This window comes from Thermobia domestica, chromosome 12, assembly GCF_964235325.1.
Source record: "Thermobia domestica chromosome 12, izTheDome1.hap1.1, whole genome shotgun sequence".
Lineage (NCBI taxonomy): Eukaryota > Metazoa > Arthropoda > Insecta > Zygentoma > Lepismatidae > Thermobia > Thermobia domestica.
Genome location: NC_137465.1, coordinates 60,746,563 through 60,771,498, shown reverse-complemented (window position 1 = coordinate 60,771,498; position 24,936 = coordinate 60,746,563). Strand labels below are relative to the sequence as shown.

The 24,936-nt window shown below is 34.5% G+C and overlaps 1 protein-coding gene across 5 annotated transcripts in view; it reads right to left on the bottom strand.

Moving 5' to 3' along the window:
- Positions 1-1,584: 1,584 nt before the first annotated feature.
- Positions 1,585-24,936, bottom strand: part of Hacd2 (3-hydroxyacyl-CoA dehydratase 2) — a 63,961-nt gene continuing 40,609 nt past the window's right edge. For all 5 annotated transcript variants that reach the window (XM_081733737.1, XM_081733739.1, XM_081733738.1 and 2 more), the window contains exons 6-11: positions 23,417-23,521; positions 18,725-18,852; positions 16,248-16,360; positions 12,334-12,456; positions 9,995-10,113; positions 1,585-6,064 (exon numbers count right to left, since the gene is read on the bottom strand). In XM_081733737.1, coding sequence (XP_081589863.1) covers positions 5,982-6,064; positions 9,995-10,113; positions 12,334-12,456; positions 16,248-16,360; positions 18,725-18,852; positions 23,417-23,521 — 671 coding nt within the window. In that variant the 3' untranslated portion in view covers positions 1,585-5,981. The remainder of the gene's footprint in view (positions 6,065-9,994; positions 10,114-12,333; positions 12,457-16,247; positions 16,361-18,724; positions 18,853-23,416; positions 23,522-24,936) is intronic.

The window sequence follows — 24,936 nt, the reverse complement described above, 5'->3', positions numbered from 1 at the left end:
TCCCAGTTAGGGAAATGAGAATATAAAGCATATGGTTAATTTTAGTTGTTTTAATTAGGTACAGAAACCGTATTGATGATGATTGATTTTTTTTTTTTTAATTTTCATATTTTATTATAAACGTCCCTCATTTGCACTAACTATTAAATAAGTTTATTAAACACATACCACGAACCTCATTTTGGAGTTGGAAATAGTTTGGAAAGACAGGGCCCCTTGTTCCCCCGTGGCTACACGCCTTTGGAATCTGATTCATTTATTTATAAATATTATATATATATATATATATATATATATATATATATATATATATATATATATATATATATATATAATATGCCTAACATCGTAAGAACAAAGTATGGGAAGTTCGTAATATTGTTTTGGAATTTACTTCGGGATAAATTCTTCCTTATTCGACAGAAAAAACGCAGTATGTTTTTTTTTTTCTTTCTTCACGTTTCACTACCTTACTTATATGCGACCACTTATTCCCTCTTTCTTCCTCCAGCAGGGATTCAAAAGCACCAGGCGTCTGAATGGTGTAAATTATCGTAACCCAAAACAAACTCGATCAGATGGACTTGCTTAGGAATCAGACAGATTGTTTTTGTGTGACCTAGACCAAGCCCAAGAATGTTATTTGTTATGAAAACTGAGAAGGAAACAAAGGGCGAGTTGTGTAGGAACGTAACTTCTCTTCTAGCACAAATAGAATTCATCAGTGTTTGGGTTACTTTCTTTCGTAGTAGTTAGTTTCTTCTCCAAAATTATAGTTGACAATGTCTTTAAGCAAACCGAGTACAAGTGCGGAGCTTTCTTAAAAAAAAAAAATAAATAAATAAATAAATAAAAATAAAAAATAAAGTGCTATGAAATCAGGCTCGACGAATTATTTTTTGTTTACATTTTTTTTAGCCCATGATAATAAATTTATAAGACTCAGATTCAGACAATGACGAAATATTAACTGACATAGACGATAGTGAAAGTAGTGTTGAAGACGAGGGTTTAGCATATCCACTGGAAAAGTTAATAGGTAAGTAATTTAATTGCTATATATACTTCTAGGATGCACAGTCAAAATTCTTGAGTTTGCTGGAATAGTATATTTACATTGCGAATAATGTTGCCAATGTATGTGTCATAATCTCAACTGGAGGAAGAGCGAGAAGGGAAAGGGGAGTCCATGATCCGGCAACACCGCGCGGAATATCGCGCACCATTGGCTATTGCCCGTGATGCTTTACATCTGAAACACACACTAATTACTCTTTTCTTTATATAAATAAATAATCTTTGAAAACAGAAAAAAATGTCAAGACTTTTCCGACCACTCAATATTCTTATTTCCACTTTCTGATTAAAATTGTACTATGCTTCTAAAATGTGTAACTGTCTATCCATTTTCATATCTTTTATAACAATTTTCAACATAGATTAGAAACTTACAGCATTCCTAATTTATTTGTTGCTGTTAATACCCTAAAATAAATAGCACGATTAAAATCTTTGTTGCGTTTTCTGAAATTGCCTTATTTAACATTACGACATTCGTTAACAGGTATCAAATAAAAATAACACTTTTACAATAACAATCACATGTATTTCATGACGTGATGATACAAATGTTTTACTTATAACGAAATAAAAATGTAACATTGAGAAAAGTACTGGAATATTGTACTTTTTAATACTTATGAAATAGTCAACAAATAAATCAACAACATTAAAAAAAGTAACTAAAAGTTGCTTCAAACAAATGAGTAATAACTAGAAACATTACCACACACGAAACTCAGTTTTCACCAACCAGAAAAATATTATAAATGCACAGTATTGGAGATAAACTATCGTAATTCTATATTCTCCTGCAGTTCACAATTTATTACATATTAATTCTGCAGTTTGTGAACACGAATCCTCGATATTTTCAACAAAATTTACAAAGAGATGTTTATTTAACATCATAACAAAAGAAGAATTAATTTTGCATTTTGCCAGACGAAGCTTAGTCATTGGAGTGTGTCTAAAGAAAATCTAAATAGGTAATAGTTTTACTAATATATCACATTTACTCGAATATAAGCGCCCCTTATGTTTCATAATGTACGGAGTGCTTACAATCGCATATACCTTTCTGGACAAATGGTAGAGATATCTGTAATATTTTTAATTGTTCTTTCTTTGTTTTAATGTTTTTCTTCTTTCTTTCTTTCTTAGTATTTTCTTTTTACGCTTTCCTGCTTAGTATTTTATTTTTATGATTTTTCATAAGATTATTTTAATATTCCTATAATTCAGCTTCGTATTTTACTTTTACGACAAAACTAACACTGAATATAAGTTCAAGCACATTTTTCAGACCGGAAAGACCACTAACAAGTCACTGTTTTTGCAGGGTGATAACGCGTTGATCTCGTAATTGCGTGAATTTTCTGTAATGACCTTACAAGGGCTGCTTTCACTCGCATACTGATTCACAAAACCGACAAAATTTTATTTTTTGGGGGGACCCTAATATTCGAGTATATGAAATTTTTTTTAGATCATTCAATTATAAACTTACAGCATTTATTGTTAATATGGTAAGATAACTGTAATCTTTTAGCACAAGTACAAAATCTCCGTTTCATTTTCTTAAATTGCCTTATTTAACTTAAGGCAATTACAAATTTCTCTGACACGGCTTGACCCAATGGAAAATAACATGTTTCAGAAATACTTATAGAATCATTTTCATCCATACTTACACCCCACTGCTATTTTATATTTCATTTTAAAACATCACAAAATTTGTTTCACCTTACAACACGAAGAAATATTAGGTCAAATTATTGAATGCTTTGCACACACTATGTAACTAAGGCATTGGCTTCATGAGCAAATTAATATTTCATAACATACTGTTTATTTCGAAGAAAAAAAATCAATCCCATTACCAAAAGCAAGCCACTTTGTAAAAAGGTTGTCCACTAAAACCATTAGAATGTCTACTAGTACTCACATTATGGTAAAAAAAAAGAAATATTTTACAATTCAGCGTACGATTCATTCTTCTTTTCTTTAATAACAAAAAGAACCCACGTTCATGCTCTCTTTCTATCTTTTTTGGTATCATTTTAGTTATATCTAGTTGACATTACTGAAGAATGCTTTTGTTGAATCAGAGAAATAGGCTGGTTGAATATTCGATGGGCAGGCGAAAAATAACTTGTTCATTCTACATGACAAAAGTAGTCCTTGTCAACCGAGCAAGAGTATTCTCGTAGAAAGCGCCTCAATTCTTGTAAAACTTTTCTTTCTTTTCATAATGGCCATATTGAAACAGAATTTTTACTTTCCAAAATATCTTTTCGATGAAATCAATTTACAGAAATTCCCTGAGGTCTTAGACATTTCCAGAGTATATGACAAAATAAACAGGACTTTTCTTGTTATCTTCACAAATATCCTAGCCCACACCTAACAAATAAGTAAAACTTTCTGTTTGTGAATTTTCCAATTTCAAACAGATGATCAGTGAAAACGCATGTTTTATCATGCATAACATGCCCACAGCTCTCAGCTCTTTAATTTGTGAACATTATTCAATGCGAACAGTTTTTATTATTATTATTATTATTATTATTACTATTATTATTATTATTATTATTTTTACCAATGTATTTGTAACAGCAGTGGATATGTCAAAAGTCTAACTTACCGAGTACAAGTACCGGACTCACTGACTTGGTCATTAAACATACAAATTTAAATCACAAAAGCTATTACAGAAATAAGAGTATATTTTCTTTTTTAAATAAGTTAAATCTTAAAGTTTGTTACTGAAGAGAAATGTGTAACAAGGCAACAAGAAAGGAAATGGAACACAGAAAAATCATAAACTTTTTCAATTATAACCCACTCTTCAGGCATTTTCTCAGAATACACATTCACTTTTACCATCCATACAATGAACTCAAACATGAACTAGGTCGTTACTTCTGAAATGAGCAATATGTTGAACAAATAAAATCTCTGCCTTAGAGATCTAATCATTTCGCATATGAAACAGATCATTCAAATATACACAGTTATTAAAATAAACATTTTAAAATCATAAACCACAGCTTATTGGTGCAGTTGGCACCAATTTTTACTGAAAATACATTCAGAAAGGAAAGGATTAAAAATTCAGCTCTTTTTGCTCTGTCATAAACGAAGCATATATAACTTAGAATAGGATTCCAACTACTCGACGGATTTTAAACCTATTTACATCACATGGATAAACAAAATTACAGGCCCACTATACAGTGCATTCAGTCAACTAACAATGTAGTATTTATTACTAAAAAAGACAACTAATACAGCGGAAGCAAGTGTTAAAAAAAGAGGTGGACTTTAAACATACCAAAGATACTGAATTACAGATGTATTTACGTATACTATATTGCTAGTTTTCATCAAATCTATTTGCAGTAAAATACGAACGACAATGTTGATACACATAATTTAAAAAGAGCTAGGCATTCTTAAATTATTTTGAAGCATTGGCTACTTCGATGATTTGTACCATAAAACCGAACTTCTATGTTATAAAAATACACGAAGTCGGCTTCATTATACAATCATGTGAAGAAAAGAAAACTTTTCTGTCTCTCTTTACTTTATGCTAGGTGAAGCTGTATCAAAGGAAGGCTCTTTTGTACATAATTTACATATTAAGAGTCTTCATCCCGGCGAAATTAAAATACCGCTAATTTTACAGTAATTATGTGATATCTTCAAATAGATAAAAGATAATCGAAATGTGGAACAAGAGCGCCCTAGGCAATATTATTTTACATGAGAAACCGTTATCACGACTCATTTATCTGCTTTCGATTTGGAGCCATTTTGAAAATCGGCATTTATTTCGCGTTTCTAAACAGCTGAAAACGGAAAGCCACTAGGTGACTTGTGATAACGGTACCTCACGCAAAATAATATTGTCTAGGGCGCTCTTGTTCCATATTTCAATTATCTTTTATCTATTTGAAGATATCACATAATTACTGTAAAATTAGCGGTATTTTAATTTCGCCGGGATGAAGACTTAAAATATCCTATCTACTACTGTGATTAAGTTTTTATAAGAAAAGATGGTGTATACGTTTTCAAACAAGACTGGACGTAAACACCAAAAGCATTTAAATAAATCTTATTAATTCATCTTTATATAATCATACTTTTCATTTAATGATACCTCACTGTTTTAAAATTCATTATCATGAGAGAGGGAGAGCAAAACCCTAATTGCCTCAAAAATAATAATTTGTAAATTACAGTGAATACATCAAATCTGTGCTTCAAAATCCAATACTTAAGTCGTGTAATTGTGCAGGACTCTTTTGGACACTAAAAATTGCCTCCTACAAGAAAATTACCCCAAATTATTTTGCCCATAATTAACAAATAATCTTAAGGTATTATGTCCTTGCCTATAGCTGAAAAGAATTCGTTTCCGAAGACTTGCTTAGATTTTTTTTCAACAATATATAGTCAACTACAATACAAACAATTTATATATATATATATATATATATACAATACACACACATACACACACACACAAGAGTATTATCACACAACCTAAAGTTTCTTTTTTAAAAATAGCACGGATTTGAAACAAATCTATCACAAATCTACTTGTTCTCAAACAGATATTCTTTAACACGAAACCATTTCTCTTTTTTAAAAATGCATATAGGTGTTGGTGATATATTTTGATTCAAGGACACTTGTCCAATAGAAAGCAATAATACCAAGAAAATATCCATTATTATACGTCAATTGTCACAAAGGGATTGTACTTCTATTGACACGTAAGGATTCTTTGTGATGACGATTTTCTATACAGGTTTTCTTCATAGCTGCCAGCATTTGGTGTGGCCCACTGGAAAAGCTGAGAAATATTCTTCGCAAGCGATAAGATTTAAACAACTGTTCTTTTTCAATCAATGCATTTTTGATTTCCAACTCTTTGGACCTAATCGCTTTACACGTTCTTTGTACATGTGAGACATCATGGTGTACATGGCTGTAAATAAAAAAGGAAAAAATCGATTACATGAACATAAAACTTGTGATATGCTACTATTTTTTAAATGGTCTATAAAATAACCTTTGTAATCAGTATAATTGTTTTCTACATATATCGATTATTTATTGATTTTAGAAAAGCTTACGACTCGGTTGGGAGAGAAACATTGTACAACACTCTTACAGAATTTGGAATACAAAAAAGGCTAATTAGATTAATTAAAATATGTTTAAATGAATCCCAAAGTAAAGTCCGGGTAGGAAAATTCTTGTCCACAATCTTCCACGTCGAGAACAACCTGAAACAAGGAGATGCGTTATCGCCATTATTATTCAACTTTATTCTGGAGCACGCTATAAGGAAAATCAAAGATAGCAACCAGGGCCTAGAGCTGAATGGTATTTACCAGGTTATGGCGTATGCTGATGATTAAAATTTAATACGGGATGAGAGGAGAACAATAGAAAGAAATGCAGATCTTATTAAACGCTTGCAGTGACATGGATTTTGAAGTACATGCAAAGAAAACTAAATACATGGAAGTTCGTCAGGATCGTAATATGGCAAATTATGGATGCATTAAAATATCCAATAACTTTCGATCAAGTGAATACTTTCAAATATCTAGGATCAATATTAACAGATCGAAACCATATTCACGAAAAAATTAAACGTCGATTAAGCACGAAATTCGTGTTGTTATTCAGTTTAAGATCTCTTCTTGTCGCGGATTCTGTCGAGGAATCTGAAGCTTAAAATATATAAAACGATAATCATACCTATTGCTCTGTATAGTTGCGAAACATGGTCGCTTACTCTGAGGGAAGAACATAGACTGAAAGTATCTGAGAACAAGATCCTGAGACAAATATTCGGACTCAACAGGAACGGGAATGGTGGCAACTTCATAACGAGGAACTTACATAATTCATACTATTTACCAAACATTGTTAGGGTCATTAAATCTAGGAGGCTCGGATGGGTAGCCAGAATGGAAGAAAGAAGGAACACTTTCAAGGTCTTAACTGAAGTTCAATCGGAAAACGACCAGTAGGAAAACCTAGGCGCAGATGGAGGACAATATTAAGATGGATCTCGCAGAAATAGGAATACAAAGTAGAAATGGATCCAATTGACTAAGGATAGAAATCAGTGGAGAGTTTTTGTAAACATGGCATGACACTGATTAGTTTTATAGTGCCATAATCAACATATGCAGAGAACGTGATCTCACCATATCAAAGAATGGCATACGATGTGCAAAATGGGAAAGGGGAAGCGAGGAGTATGGTGATTTCTGTAGGGCAGAAACAAGTCAAGCCCCGTCCTTCCATACACCTACTATCTGGAAAGTGGAGGCTCTTCATCATAGGGAAGGACTCAGGTACACAGAAAGGCATTGCAAACCATGTTGAAACCTCGAAAGAGACGTCCTCTGCATGCAGAATTGCACCAAATGTTGACTGCTCTACGAACACCATCTAGTAGGTGACAGGTTGAAATACGTTCTCACACTGAACAAGTGAACGCATATGAATTTATTCAATGACAAACAGGCCACGTGCAATTTTCTATAGTCTTAAAGACTTCCAAAACTGATACCGTGAATGTAGGGTAAGTTTTGGCAAGATTTATGATCATTGCTCATTTCTATTATAATGGTAAGTTCAAGACATACCGTGTCGTCTATAATGTCAAGGTGATTTCCAATTATTATCAAACTAACATCCTGACTCGAACTTATGGCCATGACGTTTCTTGTCTGTATGGGAGAGGAAATCGGGTATGGCTGCATCAAGACAGTGCATCCAGTGATACCTCTCATTATGGTCCTCTTCCTTCAACAAACTGAAAAAAAAAAACCCTGGTATCTGTAGCATTTCCTTCACCCACATTTTAGTAAAATCTCCGGATTCCCCACCGATGGATTATTTGTCGTTGGTCTCCTAAAACGGGTCTTAGCACAGCGAACCATTGACTGTATGTCGATAGAGTTTATATCTAAAGTAAAAATTCAGTTCCTTTTTAGGAGGGAGAGGATTTAGTATTCCTCAACCATTCCCCCATAGTGTGTGAAAGATACACATTTTTTAAATTCCTACTTTAATGTTACTTGTTTTATCTTTTCAGAGCTGAAGGACTGCGCTTTACGAGCGATGGTTGTGTTGGCCTTTATTTTAAATGGATATGCTGATTCGAAATTGATATATATATTAAAACGGCCGTTGGGTTTCTGCATATTTTTGTGTAAAATTCATTCTTCTTCTTCAATAATATTAAACTGATTGTTTTCTGTTGTTGATGTTGATTTTGAGTTCAATGACCCTTTCAGAAGCGAGGCTATATGAGACGGGACCTACTGATTAACGTAGAATCCGAACCATATGAGCTCCCGCTGAGAATCGAACTCGGGTTTCCCACGCCAAAGGCGCGTATGCTAACCGGTTAGCCACAAAGGAACTCTGATTGTTTTCTTCTTTTTTCATTGTCACTAAATCATATGATACATACTAAAGACATTTCCCAAATATAATAATTGCGTTTCATTTTTGTAAATACAGAGAAGTCATTCATATACCTATAATATTTGGTAAATTACGTTCATTTAGTCTGTTTTGGACTGAGGAACACATTATTTGCCAAAAATGAAGCGAGTTTATCTGTCAAAGCAAATCAATCATATAGCATTACTCTCTTAAATTTGAAATGGGCCGCCATGGCTTAGTAGTAGAGCATTCATCTCTGGTACACGTGGTCCCCCAGTCTGATGCCAGTTCGCACCATGGACTTTGAGGTGAGCAAATGCCAAGTGCGTGGGTTTTCTCAGAATTTCCCCGTTTTCTCCCGCTTTCTTTATTCCGCCATTTCATTCACTCTCATCATTACTGTCTCTTTTAGTCAACAAGGTGTAACCGTGGGATGTAAAACTGAAAGATTTAATACATGTTTGAAATTTGAAATAACACAGACTCGATTTTATATATATATATATACTGAACTGCTAAGTTTAACGAGATTGAGAGAGATTATTTTATTATTGATAAATATGCAATCTTATTAACCTAGACCCAACATTACACTTATGTGTATTCAACAAAGAGTAATTTCTTATTTCTGTTTTTTTTTCTTTTCTTTTCTTTCTTTTTTTTTAAAAAATACGAAATTACTGTTGTTTACCAGGTACCTAAAATTATTCTCAAACTGTATGAATTTTTTGATAAATCATGGACTAAGATAAACATAAGGATATTTACTTGATATCGCAGTTTTGAAGAAAATATCACTTTTTTTGCATTTTCGGCGACGTATATATATGTAAGGCAGTTTCAGAAAAAAATTAAACTTTCTGGGACATGGAGAGGAAGATAAAATCAAAATATGATGGGGCTGCATTTGAGCGCTACTTACTAAAAGATGCGCCCTGCACATAAGTAGCACGTAATCTCAATTTTCTTAGCTTCTAGGCGCCTTTGCTTGGAAGAAACTTGTTCGGGAATTATTACATAATATTTCAGAAGGAAAGTTAATTTTAATATAAGAAACATAAAATAGAATCTTAGGTTAAATCTAGATTCAAGAAACTAATACAAAGATAGGACCAAAGTTTCGAATATATTTGGAAATTTGGTTTGTACGGTAGTTCAGAATTTGGACAACCTTGCGTAAAATAATAGCCCTGTGCACACCAGACGAAGTGGCAATTTTCACGACGTTAGAGAATAGCGAATACTAATTAATAGGCCTAGACAATATATCAAATTTTTTTCCTGTTATTCTATCTTTCTTTTAATCCTTACTCTGGCTGAAGGAGAATGAGATGATTTGGAACATGGTGTCAAAAAGAGTTGCTTCATTTCAATGTTAAATTCGTAATCTGTTCTTCCGATGTTACAGAATTATATTACAGATTATATGTTTAAGGCTTACCTGGGAAAAACAGAAGTAGAAGATATATCCTCATCACTGACGGAAAATGGAAAGCAAAATTCCAACTATTTGGAAGAGAAACTGTAAACCTCTGTGTTTCTTCAAAATATGGAATGTTCCTGAAAACAAATGCGCAATGATATGTAACTAAAAATAATTCTAGTGAGAAACATTTTAACAAATATTCAAGTATCAATACCGTTTTATTCTTTATTCTTTTATTATCATTCTCGTCCTTTATCTGTAAGCATTTTGTGTATGTTTTCGTCTGTTTAGCTGGAAATTCATACAAGCCTGTCGCATACTTCAAACTAAACTAAAATTAATCATTATCTTTAGCGCGGAAGACCCTGGTTCAATTTCAGGTGGGAGCTCATGTAGTTTGAATTTCACGTTAATCTACAAGTCCACGACTCGTACAGCCTCGCTGCTGAACGGGACGTTAAAAAACTAATCAACTTACCAACCAACTAATCAATAATTGCTAACAGCTGGTATAGGATATATAATGAATAAATCAAATATTAAAGATCTTAACTTGCATCCTGGCAATTAAAAATTTTATGAAACAGTTTTGATATTCTCTGACATCTTTATCAATTTTAACTTCTATTCGCTGCTAAACAGGTACGTACCACATGTTAATAGTTTAGTAGTGAATAGACGTCACTGATAAAGGTGGCAGCGCACACTGAAATCGCTTGACAGAATTTTTATTTCCTTGGATACAAGATCTTTCCATTTAAATTAAAACTATTCAACTAAGAACAGTTTGTATGGCGACGTGCGAAGCTGTTATACATATATATATATAAACATTGGTGCGCAGCAATCAACCGTAGTCGGATATTACAATTAAGACTTAAATTTATCGATTCAGCAAGATTATTTCACTGGTATGAAAAATTAAAGAAACAAAGCAAAAGTACGGTATTTCGTTGCGAATATTGTACAAGTAGCACACCAAATAGTACAAAACAAAAAGCATATTAACACTAGTAAAACAACGAACTAAAGTAAAATGTATACTTTTAATACTAAACTGAATTTTGCGGTGATACCAAACTGCCATACAGGTTCCACTACAGAGATCAACATTCAGAACGGTTATTAATGGGACTCATGAACTAAAACATTCTTCGCCAAAGGCACTTTAAGCTCCCGCAGGTCTATAGAAGAAGGACAACGGTTACACGCTATCCGTCTGTTTAAGGCTTCCCACATATTCAATCGGATTTAGGTTGAAAGGTTTAGCTGACATTCAATCCAAGCAATATCCTCACCGCAAGGAAGTCATCGACGGATGCAGCTCTATGTGCACGGCATTCTCTTTCAAGAAAACGAATTCAGAACGAACAGCAGTCCGAGTATCTCCGCGTTGTCAGAGCATATACGAAGATACGGAGGTCAGTACCGCCCTATACCAGCATATCACCACCTCCATAGTGATCTCTCTCTCTCTCTCTCTCTCTCTCTCTCTCTGATGTTCGAAAGGTAGCATCCTGTGCCCGGTCTTCGCCAAATAAATACACATCGGGGATTTTTCTGTAAGCTGAACCTTAATTCATCTGTTTAAAAAAAAAAAAAAAAAAAAAAAAAAAAAAAAATGCAACTATTGAATCCAGGCCCATTCACTCGTAGTGTTCATATTTTTTTTTTTTTTTTTTTTTTTTTTTTTTTTCTGTGTTCAGATGTACACAAATTCCCGTAACACAGGCACCTCTGCCCATAGAGACATCTGAAGTTAGTTGATATACGGATAAGTTGGGTGGCACCTAATAGTTAAGATTAGATAGTGGTCATTTTGTGAATTTGTGGTTCTTGAATTACCTTGGCAGACCCTACCATTGTACCACCTGTCCATTAATACTGTCTCCTTAAGCAAGACAACACTCATCGAGATATTTACGGCTCTGAACAGTTCTGCCTGTATCTCATCTGTCTCCATTCGACCAATCGCTCTTCATTTCAGAACATCTCAATGTCGTCTTTTAGTCACGATTATATCAAGCGAGCATCACGAACTAGTATCGAACAATCAACCAATTCTCACAAACATTTTCTAGATTGAACTGGTGCGCTGATTATCATGCAAGAAGGTTGTGGGTCTTCACTGTAGCTTTGCTCACTCTGAATATACTGTTCGTATGTCTTTTCTTCTGTTGATACCCGTACATACCCTACCAAATAGTACTTTTGCTAATAGTAACAGGTTGTACTAACAGTAACCCTAATGTTAATAGCAGTAAAACTTATATTTTTAAAAAATACGATCTGTTTATAACTTAACAGTATGATTTAACGTTTTCTACACAGCTTCTAATTTTGTGAGCACTTACCTTAAAATTATTATGCCTTCACACAAAAATCCAAGAGGATAGAGTGGTATCCAAATTGTGTATCGAAGCCACGTCAGAAATGCGATGTCTTTTTTGTACAAATGCAACATGTAAAATGGATACCTAGTGAGGAAAAAAGGTAGTATGTTACAATATAGAAAATTCTGTTTTCGGAAAACATGCTAATTAAAAGCTTATACATGATATTACAAACAACTGAGAAAATTGAGATAAAAAACAACTTTACTTATTATATAATTTTGGATTCAATTTCTGCTGAATCTATGGGTGGGAAGACTCGCTTTTTATGACGTATTCTTTCCTTTTCTTATTCGCGTATGAAAAAAAAAGATAAAGTTGAATACACTACTGAACTCCTGTTATACTCTTTTCTTAAGGACATAATGCAATCATTAACAGAGATGCTGAGTTTTGAGTAGTATTAACTAACTGTCGACAGGCAGAAGAAAGAAAGAAAAAGAAGAAAAAAATATGAGATGATATACGGCATTTCGGATAATAAGGGCGAACTCAACAAAAATGACGTTCACACTCAAAAATTACATTTCAGGTGTCCGAGTAATAGTACTAAACTGCTCTGTGACAGTTTTCGTACCTATATGGATAATTGGTGGAAGTGGTTCCTCTTTTTCTTAGAAAATACAGTTTCATCAGTAAATTGACGATTATTTTGACTGTACAAAGTGCATCTGCAGGAAAGAAGTCTTTATTGAGTTCGACCTTACTACTTGAACGCCTCATACGAAATAAAATGACATTTTTAGAAAATGATATCATTCACTTTTACGTCCCACAATTATGCCGAGAGGTTAAAGGAGACGGTGATAATGACAAGTGGAATGAAGAACGTGAAAGGAAAGGGTAGAACCCCAAGAAACCCTAACATGCGGTATTTGTCCACCACAAAGCTCCTTATCGCGAACTGGGATTGAACCAGGGAACCGAAGCATCAGAGGTGAACCACCGCGTCTCCATGAAACTTTTAATTTTACGTCCAAGCTATACCCTTTAGGCTGAAGGAGCCGGATCACTAATAGAAGTGGAAGATTATGAAATAGTTGGTGATATGAGAGTACGGAACGAAACGAGAGAACCCTGAAAAAATCCATAGACAGGATTCTGTCAATCACAAACTCGCGTAGCCGAGGATCGAACCAGCCATCCTTCACACCGGGTGAGTGTTTAATTACTAAACTACCGTGCTCCTCAAAGCGTCACGCGATGGTCGTATTAGCCATACAATTTAAGTATCCACTGTATGTATCTACCAATTTCGCGAGATCATGCCATGGATGCCATTGGCTTATAATGGAAACGACCAGTGCACAATTTTGAGTCGAGTTGATTTTGAGTTTAACGTCCCGTACAGCAGCGAGGCTATATGAGACGTGGACCTAATGATTAACGTGGAATCTGAACCACATGACCTCCCGCCGGGAATCAAACCCGGGTCTACCACGCTAGTGCACAATTCTGTCATCTGCAACATCATGAGTAGTGTTCAATTTACAACGGAGATGGCAGTGATTTATCAAATCTACGTAGTTTCCGGAAATATCACCGTGGTACTAAACTTTGTTTAACTGACACACTTTCGACAACTTACTTTTTGTGACCGCAATTTCCCTGCTTTCTTCATATTACACTAAACCCAACGGGTTTCCCTAGCTTTACTTCAGATTTATGTTTGTATTATATTTCTCTTTCTTTACTTCGGTGATAAACACAATTCACAGAAATAAAATTAGATTAATACAGTGCCTGGAAATAAAAGTCAAATTAATAAAGGCAACTGGAATTATTCCAAGTAGTCTTGAAAAACTATGATCAGAAATAAGTCATCGTATATGCTTATGCAAGATCTGCATTTATTGTTACTATTATTTAATAAAATTGCAAAGCCAAAATACGAGTGCGGACTTCATGCGAATTTTAAAAAACGGGCATTTTTCCGTCATTGATTTTCGATACATCTTTCTGGTCGGGTATTTCCTCAAAATCAGAAAAGTAGGTACAGGAAAGACCTGTCTGGACTGCCTTTTGTTCTCATCTGCTGTCTGATAAGAGGACTGCTGACACTTGTGTTGTGACTGAAGGACACTTGCACGAGCGCGTACGGCAACGTCTCTACTTTGTATCGAGTTTCTGGAGCCAACTGGAGACAAACTAATTGATTTTTTAAAAATAAAAAAGGTGTATGTGTTTCTTTTCATTTTCTACGCAGATAAAATCACCCTCCATCATAAGTAAAGGGGGAGGGAGAAATGAAATTTTTAAGTTTTACGTCCCACGTTTATGCCGGTTAGGCTAAAGGAGACGGTGATGATGAGATATGAATGAAATGTGGAATGAAAAAAGTGGGAGGAAACGGAAGAAGCCCGAGAAAACCCACGAGCACGGTGTTTGTCCACCACAAAGTTCACACGGCGTGAAACGGGGAGGGGTAAGAGTGATATTATATAACAAGAATAAAAGTACGAATACCCATAATTTATATTTTTTTCAAGCAGATGAAAGCTGCGATTTTTAGGGTGTGGATATTACGCGAGCGTACGAAAGCCTAAATAGATGGATATATTGTACAAGCACATGGAACTTTGCAAGCTATATTATATTTTGCAGATCATATCGTTGAAACTTATGGAACACAACACCATACAACTCTATTATAAAAATGTTATTTGAGACTTGTGTGACTCTACTTGCCTTGCTTTGCCTGTCCTGTTTTAGCAACGAGGCTATGTAAGACCCGAACATATTTAGTTTAAAGTAGAATTCCAACCAACGTAATGCGTTCAAATGCTTGCCTACTGGGAATTGAACCTAGTATCATGCGCTAGCCACTAGACCAGAGGGAAGGGCAATACTTCTCTACTCCACTAATGATAAGTTAGATGTACTACGAGCTTGTTTAAACCGTTGAACCTCGTAAATAAGCAGTAGCGAATCGAACAACTTTCTTCACACTTCTCACTCATCCAAAATTCCAGTAAATACCAAGTTCTCCTTGGGAAGTGGAGGTTTACCTTATAGCCTTTCGATATTCGAAGAAAAACATTTCATTTAAAAAAAATAATGATGCAAATGCATTTCTTTATACACATTACTGAAGAACTATACTGAGAGATGTCATACTTTTAGCACCCTCAAATAAATATGTTTTCGTATTTACTAATATCCCCTTAGAGCTCTTTAAAATATTACTGAAGATGTGTAAGATGATAGATTAACCCAGGGGACACAAAACCCTGCGTGTGTGCATATGTTCGAAGGGATTTTTCTTTCTAGTCTTTACCAAACTTCTCGCATTAATTACCCATCACCTGTTCGTTTTTATTTTCATACGAAGTTTATCATTACGTACTATCCAGTCCACGCACCAGTATCCAGACGGTAGACTAACTAGTTTTACGACCCACGGATATATCCTTTACGTAAAGGAAGCTGAAGACTAATAGAAGTGAATGATTACGAAAAATAACTAGTGGAACGATATCACCAATGACCAGTGGGGATGATAGTAACAGAGGAAATCTATGGATGCGATGTTATCCACTAGAAACTCATATTATATGAGGTTGGACCGAGACCCCTCGCACCACAAATGAGCGCTCTAGCACTGAGCCACCGTGCCCTCATAGGTAAATTTAACACAATGATGAGATATAAATTACCGGTATCAATACAGAAAACACCAAATATAGAAGTACATTTCAAAATATCAAGATATGTGAATGCCTATTATTATTAAACTGAGTACATAGACTGAAATCCTAGAATATAATACTACCAATTCTGTATCATTTCTATAGCTATTTCATTCGAAATTCGACTAGAAATTACCAAACCCTCTTTTCTTAATAATGTTTTATTATAATTAAAATTCCACTTACCTAACTATTTCACTTAATGACCATACGAAGAACAAGTAAAATACCACTGGTTTCGGCTGCATTCGAGGTTCAGCTTCCAACATGCAGAATACTATAAATGCTCTTCCGCTCACCTGTAATGAAAGCAGACGGAAGTAAATAAATCAAGATCTGAGGCCAGAAATCACTGAAATTACAATTTCTGCTTTAATAGTTTTGCCACTGTGTGCTTATATACGACAAATTGTCGAAATATACATATTCTAACAGAACAACAGGTTTCAGGGAGTCTTTGTAAATACCTCTTTGCTTTTCTATACTTCTTTGTTGTTTTTCCAGAGAACTATAAGAACTGACACACAAGTCTGAAAATTTTACTCATCTGACGAATGAACTAAAACCTACTTTAAGAACAAGAAAAGACAGTGTAAGCAAAACAAAGTCAAAAATAAAATGAATCATATATGGTATATGCTATTGCTATTTTAAAAGCTTTTTCACTATTATCTTAAACACATGAAATTAAAATAATATACAACGTGAAATTTTCCATCGTGATTTTTATTGGAGACTACTAAAACGGGAGGAGAAATAACAATAAACTTGTAGTCTGAAAGAATGAACAGTTGTCTCAAGTGATGGTTAAGAATAACAATACATCTGGCAAACATTTAATATCGTATAACCATTTTCCATTTTCTTCAGGTGGAAAGAAATGTTAATCTCTTTAAAATTAAGAATTTATTCCAATATTTAACACTCTTACTTTCACAATTAACTCGTGATTTAAATTTACAATTACATGATGAAACCTGAAGATTCAAACAAAAGCTTTACGTATACACAATACATCGACATCTTATATTTATATTTAATAACACACATCTATTCAGTACATTCAAAGCAATGATACGATTCATTCAAAAGATGGTTTATACTATCAACTATGTTCCTACCTTTTATGTAGATCTGGGTTCGATTTCCGGTGAGAATACGAAAGGTTTCGGTTTTTAAAATAAGCTGTAGGATCACGTCTCAAATAATCTCAGTGGTAAAAATAGGTAGTAGTGCCCACGCAAACACATTGAATGGTAAGCACGGTAGTTTCAACTGTACTAAGCCAGAATTTATACCATGAAATTGTGAAAACAAGATATCAATAATTTTGTAAGAATAATACGTGATTAGTAGTATAGGTAAACTTTCGGTACTACTCCAGCTTTCTTTCATATAAAAACAGGGTGTCTACTGGAATATCAGAAAGTAAATTCATGACTTTTTCATGACTTTTCATGACCTTTTTGTTCAAATTTTCATGACCATGGCGATAAAAATTTACCATTAGTAATAATAAACCCCTACCATCAGTGGTGCATCGGAACTATGCGGGTTGCTAGTCTTAAATATCACTTATTCTGAATCTTAAAGAAAGAATCTAAAATTCTGCCGCCTTGTGCTCGAGCACAGAATAGCACTTACCTAAATACGGGCCTGCTCTTACCAGTGAATCACTCTATACTGTATTTGAAGTTTTAATTCTGAGTATAATTATCCATGTAGCAGAAATTTGTCTGAAATTAAGCACTCAGAGAACTGCCCAAAGACAGAACAAATTATAAAAGAAATTCGTTTTAAAAACATAGATCATCAAATTTAAAATCTGCAAACTCAAACGAATAATATTATTTGCATAAGTCTAAAGGGCCAAAAACACACAATTTACATTTCTTAGAAGTAAAGAAATAGCAGATCAGAAAGTTGGACAGTAAAAAGTTGTTACTATATTACAGAGACTAGAAGATGAAATGGGGAGCAGCTAGGAAGACAGTAAAGTACCAGTTAGCCAGCACTAACTGGTGGGGGAAATTCTCACAATTACTGACCTGACACAACTGTTTCAGTACATGCAGTATGAGGTATAAAAGAATGAAGTATAAAAATATACTCTGAGATTTCAGATTTTCATGACCAGTTGGGTAAATAAAGGACTTTTTCATGGCTTTCATGACCACTAAGCAAAATATATGACTTTTTCATGACTTTCATGACTTTCATGACCAGTAGACACCCTGAAAAACATCCTCTTGTACTCCCAGTTTCACATAGTAGTATTTAATTCAGCATTTTAAGATGGTATGCCCCGACGGAACAACTGGTGCGTCCAGATAAAGTTAACATTTTTAAAGAAAAGTTTATATCTTTCAAAACGGTAACAATGACTATTTTTTGTTACTTCATAGTCAAATAATTGTAGTTCCGTAGGTAATGTTTCTTGGAGAAGGGAGGAGAAAGTTAATTTTTTTTAGGTGTGTCCCTGCATCAACACCAGACAGTCACCGCTGCTCATACTTTCTTAGTGAAACTGCTGTACGGCCGAGATTTCTTCTGTAACAAATGACTATTATTTATTTGTAACTTAAATCTTTCAAGATAAATATAAAGCAAGGTATTTAATACTCAAGTATTTAGTACAACAAAACTTTTTTTCTTTCTTTTACCTGCAGTAAGGGTGTAACTACATTCCCTCTCGTGTAGCCAAACATCGGATGCAGGACTTCCAGAAACTGCATCAATTGGCAAAATTTCAAAGCCGAACCAACAGCTTCGTAAGTTCCTTCCATTGAGTCTATAAAACATAAGGGAAAACAAAATTATGTTTGCACTTAAAGAGTAAGTGAATATATATTACGAGCCAAAACGCCACCCGTTACTTCTTGATTCGGCTGTTGGGCTGACAAGAGATACGGAAGCACAGCAGAACCGCATTCCATGCCGTGATAGAGACCTTGCTCTATAAGTTAGTGTGATGCTTATGCGTAGAATGGGGAAGGTGAACGATATATGAGAGTTTGATAGGGGCTAGATTGTGATACCCAGATGACTGGGAACAAGCATCTCGGAAACAGCGCAACTTGTCACGTGTTCGTGGTTAGTTCTTACAAAGGTGGGAAAAGGGCACTGAAACCAGCACACCAAACCAGAAGATATGGGGCGGCAACACTTCATTAAAGAAGTCGTAAGTCGTAGATGGTAAAACAGGCAAGAGTACAAAATGTAGCACAATTTACAACGCACTTTAATACTAGTGTATCTGCACTCACAGAAGTTTACCGTGTACTTAGATATGGGCCTCCGCAACCGACGTTCCATACGTGTACAAATGGTAACCGCACGGCATCGTCGATTACGACTGGAATGGGCACGTGTCCATTCTCATTGGACCACCGAACAATGGCACAACGTTGAATGGTCCAACGAATGACGATATTGTTTTAATCACATCGATGGCCGGGTAAGGATCTGTTGTCTTACAGGGGGACAGCTGTTCGAGATGTGCACAGTAGGCCGGTGGTAGCTCTATTATGATTTGGGGAACCATTGTATGCCCATCCATGAGTTCGGTAGTGCATGCAGAGGGAACCATGACGGCTCCTAGTTATTACCAGTTCACTGCTGACCATGTACACCTATTCATGCGGGCCATATTTCCAACTGCCAATGACATCTTTCAGCAGAGCAACACTTCGTGTCATAAGGCCAGCGTTGTGCTGGAGTGATTCGAGAAGCACAGTGGTGAATATCAAATGTTGCAATAGCCTCCAAAGTCACCCAATCTAAGCCCAATTGCATATGTTTGGGATGCCATTAAACGTCAAACTTGAGCTCTTACGCTCCTGCGCGGAGTTTACAGGAATTAAATGACTCGTGCGTATGTGTGCGCGCAAATATGGTGCGCTTATAATCTAGCCACCTACCAAGGCCTCATTGCTTCCATGCATAACAGCATTGCTGCTGTTCTGCGAGTCAAAAATGGACATAAAATATTAGGCAGGTCAGTGATCGCCAAACTGTCGATCGCGAGCTTCTAGTAGTTCACGGGGATATTTTCGGTAGATCGCGTTGACGCTCCCGGTTGGCTAACTTTGATTTCTCTACTGAGCTAACCCTAACGATAGGGAATGCTGACGACAACAACTGCTTGTTTCTCCTGCGCAACTGTCATTATCAGCCTTATCTCACGGTTGACTGTATACGCGTGGGGATGTGCACGTTGTTTTTCGTGTGTATATTAGACATAGTTTTATTTCATATTTTCTAGAAAGGTAAGTTTATAGGCAATAAACAAATGTAAGATTTTTTTTAAAAAAAAGTTGGTAGTTCTTTTGGTTGGTAGCTCACAGTAGGATTTAAAAACAGTACGGTAGCTCAGAAGCTTCATAAGTTTGGTGACCACTGAGGTAGGTGGTCATAATGTTTTGGCTGGTTAGCACATAACTAAAGTACTTAGTAACGCATACTGGATGTTCCCAACTTACTCAACACAATTTGAAGGTACAAAAGATGCAAAATTTATTTACAGACGTACTTCGATTATCGCGATTCTTGTTGCTACGATAGAAACCACAATAATCGAATTTGCGATATATAATGGTTGTAAGATTGGTGGTCACTGATAAGAACTTTCCAAATCTATTAATTCAATTTTAAGCGTAAGGTAAAAACAAAAAGTGATATACGTATTAAGTAAATGAACGTTGATTTCGAAAATAACAGTTTTGTTTCATCTCAGGACTCATAGTGGTCTGGTCTCTTCTAAGTAGTTGAAAAGTGACCAAAAGCACATGAAGAAGTGACCAAAAAGTTACAAAAATCTCACCAAAAAGTAACTTTAAACCTTGATGCCAAACTTAGGGATAAATTGAATTTTACATTTTTTTTCTTTTTTTCAACCAAACTAGGGCCGGGTGGATTATAGCTGAAATAAGTAATGTTTTAACACGTTAAGATTAAAAATTATTTCCCTTAAATTTCTCAGCTAATAATAATAATAAGAAAAGGATTACTTGTGTTTAGAGGTTCATTATTCATTACATACTTTGCACGGTTTTGTATTTCAACTTTGTTCTGGATGGGGTAAGGCTAAATTTCTATATTTTCATTATGTGCAATAATACAAAATTAAAATATTGTAATTAATACATACCATCTAGATGACCATTTAATGGTAATAAAATTTTGCGTTGTACAAATGGTTTGTTACAAATTTTGTCTTGGTACCACATGGCTGGTAAACGTAAATATTGCTTTGGAAAGAATAATGGCTGAATTGAGAATAAAGCTTAGTTCACATGTGGCAGCAAGTACTGAAGTTTTCGGAATAGTATTAAGTAACAAGTTTTTGCCTTTTTTCAATTAATTTTCATATTTTTCTTAGAAAACTGCCAATGCAAAACATAAATAAATCACACGAAAGAAATGACTTTACCCCCCACCCCGAAGTAACTTTTAGTGAGAAATTTGAAAAAAAAAAAGTAACTTTTAGTGACCAACTTGAAAAATGTAACTTTTAGTTAGAAAAGTGACTCGCTATGAGTCTTGTCATCTTTATACATAAAGAATACATAAGTAAATACAATTATTGTTTCTTATATAAAAATTGGTGTCGAGTTATATGGTGTATTTTTGTTTTGTTTTTCTTCACATGAAAAAACTCAATAGCAACGGATGGATGAAATTTCTATTTCCTAATTTCACTCATATCGGGTCTCGTTGGATAAAAGCAAAGCTCTACAAAAGCGCTATCTGCAAGCAGAGACTCAAACTAAATGTAGTTCTTCTTGTTAATGTAGTGGGCTATATTTCGCGGCATTGATAATTTGAATTTGGAGCCCAATAATTGGAAATTTTGGTATCAAAATAGAAACAGCGGTAATCTAGTAATTCCTTATGTTGCTGAGACCTTAGCTATTAAGTTACAATTCCAGAGACTAATTAGTGTATTAGTCTTTCATACGCTAATAGTTATAGCTACAACAGAGAAAGTATTGACAGATTATAAACTATTTATATTTTAATCAACAGATTCTTTTTCATTAATCTTGGAAGCCTGCTGACTTCAATTTCTCACGTTAACTGAAAACCCTTCTTATTTTCAAAGACTCTGTTTTATTTTGCTACGAATACGAAAGTAGCCGGTGTCAAAACGTAATCTAATTAGTTACCACGTTTCTGCTAGCTTTGCTAACCATGCTTGCAGTAAACATTACAGAATAAGTGACCAAAACGGTAGACGTAATCAATAGAATTGTTTTCAGTCATCTTTTTAATAATCTTCTTAAGATGAATAATCGACTTAAAATTTCTTAAGGAGTATTGAGGATTTGTTATACTAAGTCTATACTTAATTCATGGGCTTTCGTACGCCATAGAAATTTTTCTGCGCTGAACTTATTTACATAGAAACTCATATTTCGATTTGTTGGAAGTTAATCTTTATGTTATTTTGAGGGACAAACTGAATATTCATAAAGAAATAGATATAATTAAGAACTATTTTTATCATGTCAATTTACTGCCATATATTGAACTGTAATGTAGTAAGGATGGTAGTATTGATATTTAGTATTATACATCAGTATAAAAACAACGTTTCTTGTAAAAGATGAGACTCAATCTAATCCAGAGCACATCATTAACAATTTATTCATGGAATATTTAACAATAATAATAATAATAATAATAATAATAATAATAATAATAATAATAATAATAATAATAATAATAATAATAATAATAATAATAATAGATGTTTTTTAAAAAAATGAGGTGTGACTCTTAATGCTCATTATGTGCTCTACGCCCCCAATATAATATACGAAATTTAACTTGCCTGTTAAAATATTTCAATTTCGAAAACTTCTTCTTAAATAGTACACAACTGAAGATATTCGTAGCTCGACACAAAAATATGGTTTGAGATAATACAATGTTTTCACACTGAGGATCATTAGGTCATTTCCTCATATTATGTTGTTGTTTTCAGTTAATGTCCCTCGAAATTCCAGACGAAACAATCTGTATAGGAATTAAAAAGGACTATTTTTTCTCATTCGCTCTTCAGTTCGTCTGATACTGAACACATTTGAAAACTATTTCCTTAAATATTTAGGTATTTACACTCCCTTATGATAAATAGTGACGCACAATTCATTTAAGTTCACACTTAGAAAAATGCTAAAATAATGGAATTTTTAGCCATATAAACGAACGAAACTACTTCCACTTCCTTTCGTATCGTAATTGGTCTCTGATCCGAATTATTTTGGATAATGCTTGTTATATAATATACGACTAAAACATGTTTAAATAAAAGCAGTAAAATTAAGAGAAAATGAGAATTAGAAACTTACCTGGTCCATCACGGAAATATCTTATACCCATTACTATCATAATATACAGAAAGCCGACGAACTGACTCAAATTGTAGAACAAAAGGTACACTTTCTTAATATCCTCTGAAAAACAAAATAAATTTAATGAATTGTTGACGGTGCTATTTACAACTTAAACACGTGATTTTTTTTTTACAGAATTACTGTCGCTTATACAAATAAAATATGTAAAAACCTTTTCGTTAGATCCATTAATAAATCTGACAATATCAAGAATTATACTTCGTTAATTTTAGGTGTCCACCATATACAGACGTGGACAAATTATTAGCAATTTTTGAAATTCACGCAAATTTGTTGATTTATTCCATTTCCTAAATCCTGTTGAAGAGAGCTAGTCAGTTTTGAGACACCACATGATAATGTTATCACTGAGCAACATTTCTAAGTTGTTTACGAATTCATACACGACAGCTGAGTCACGATTCATCCAGTAATCTGACGCAATATGGGGACACACGGTTTCTAGACGAGGAATGTTTGAACGGCGGAAAAGCCCTGGGAGCAAGTAAACTGGTCTTTGAAGGTAAAATCGCTGATAATGTTCAGTGAAAAGCCTTTCTTGATAGGAAAAGAACTTACTGATGCAGTTACTTGTTCATTTACGAGTGTCTTGTGTGCATGGAGAGTGGTTTAAGTGTGATTTTGAGTGTTTGAGGAAATGAAATGAAATGAAATCTTTGAGTTTTACGTCCTACGGTTATGCCGGTTAGGCTAAAGGAGACGGTGATGATGAGTAATGAATGAAATGGTGGAATGAAGAAAGTGGGAGGAAACGGGAGAACCCGAGAAAACCCACGCACACGATGTTTGTCCACCACAAAGTTCACTTGGCGGGGGCTGGGATCGAACCCGGGACCCCAAGCACCAGAGGTGAACGCTCTACCACTGAGCCACCGTGGCCCCTTTGCTTGAAGAGGATTCTTTGAATTGTTGTGAACAGTGGTTAAAGATGTATCGCCAAAGAAACGAGCGATAATTCGAAGTTTGTTGAACTTGAAAAGCATGTTCAAGTTGGAGATTAGTAGAAACATAGGGGTCAGTGCATCGTATATTACAAGATTTGAAGAAAACTTAAGGGGATCTGGTACCTCTTCGTTTAGGTTTCTAACTCTCCATTTGATAACATGTAAAATTTAATATGGTAATTTCTAACAAAGTATTGCAGGTAATGACTTGAAATTTTTAATACAAATACACAAGACACATATAAATCCAACCACGGTCTCCAATTTACGTTACATGCGTTAGATTAATTGCAATATATTCTTCAGTAAGTTTGGCAACAGAGAATAAAAAGTATGCTGCAGAGGGGAGAGGGCTGACCATCTGTTTGCTTGTTAGCTGCTTTTAAAAGGACGCTCTTACCAGAAAAATCACGTTGTGATTCTCACTTCTCAGTGGTTAGAATGGTCTGGACTGTAAGAGCCCCAAACCACTTCTTTCTTCCTTTCACGGTTTGTTTGTTTCTTCCAGCC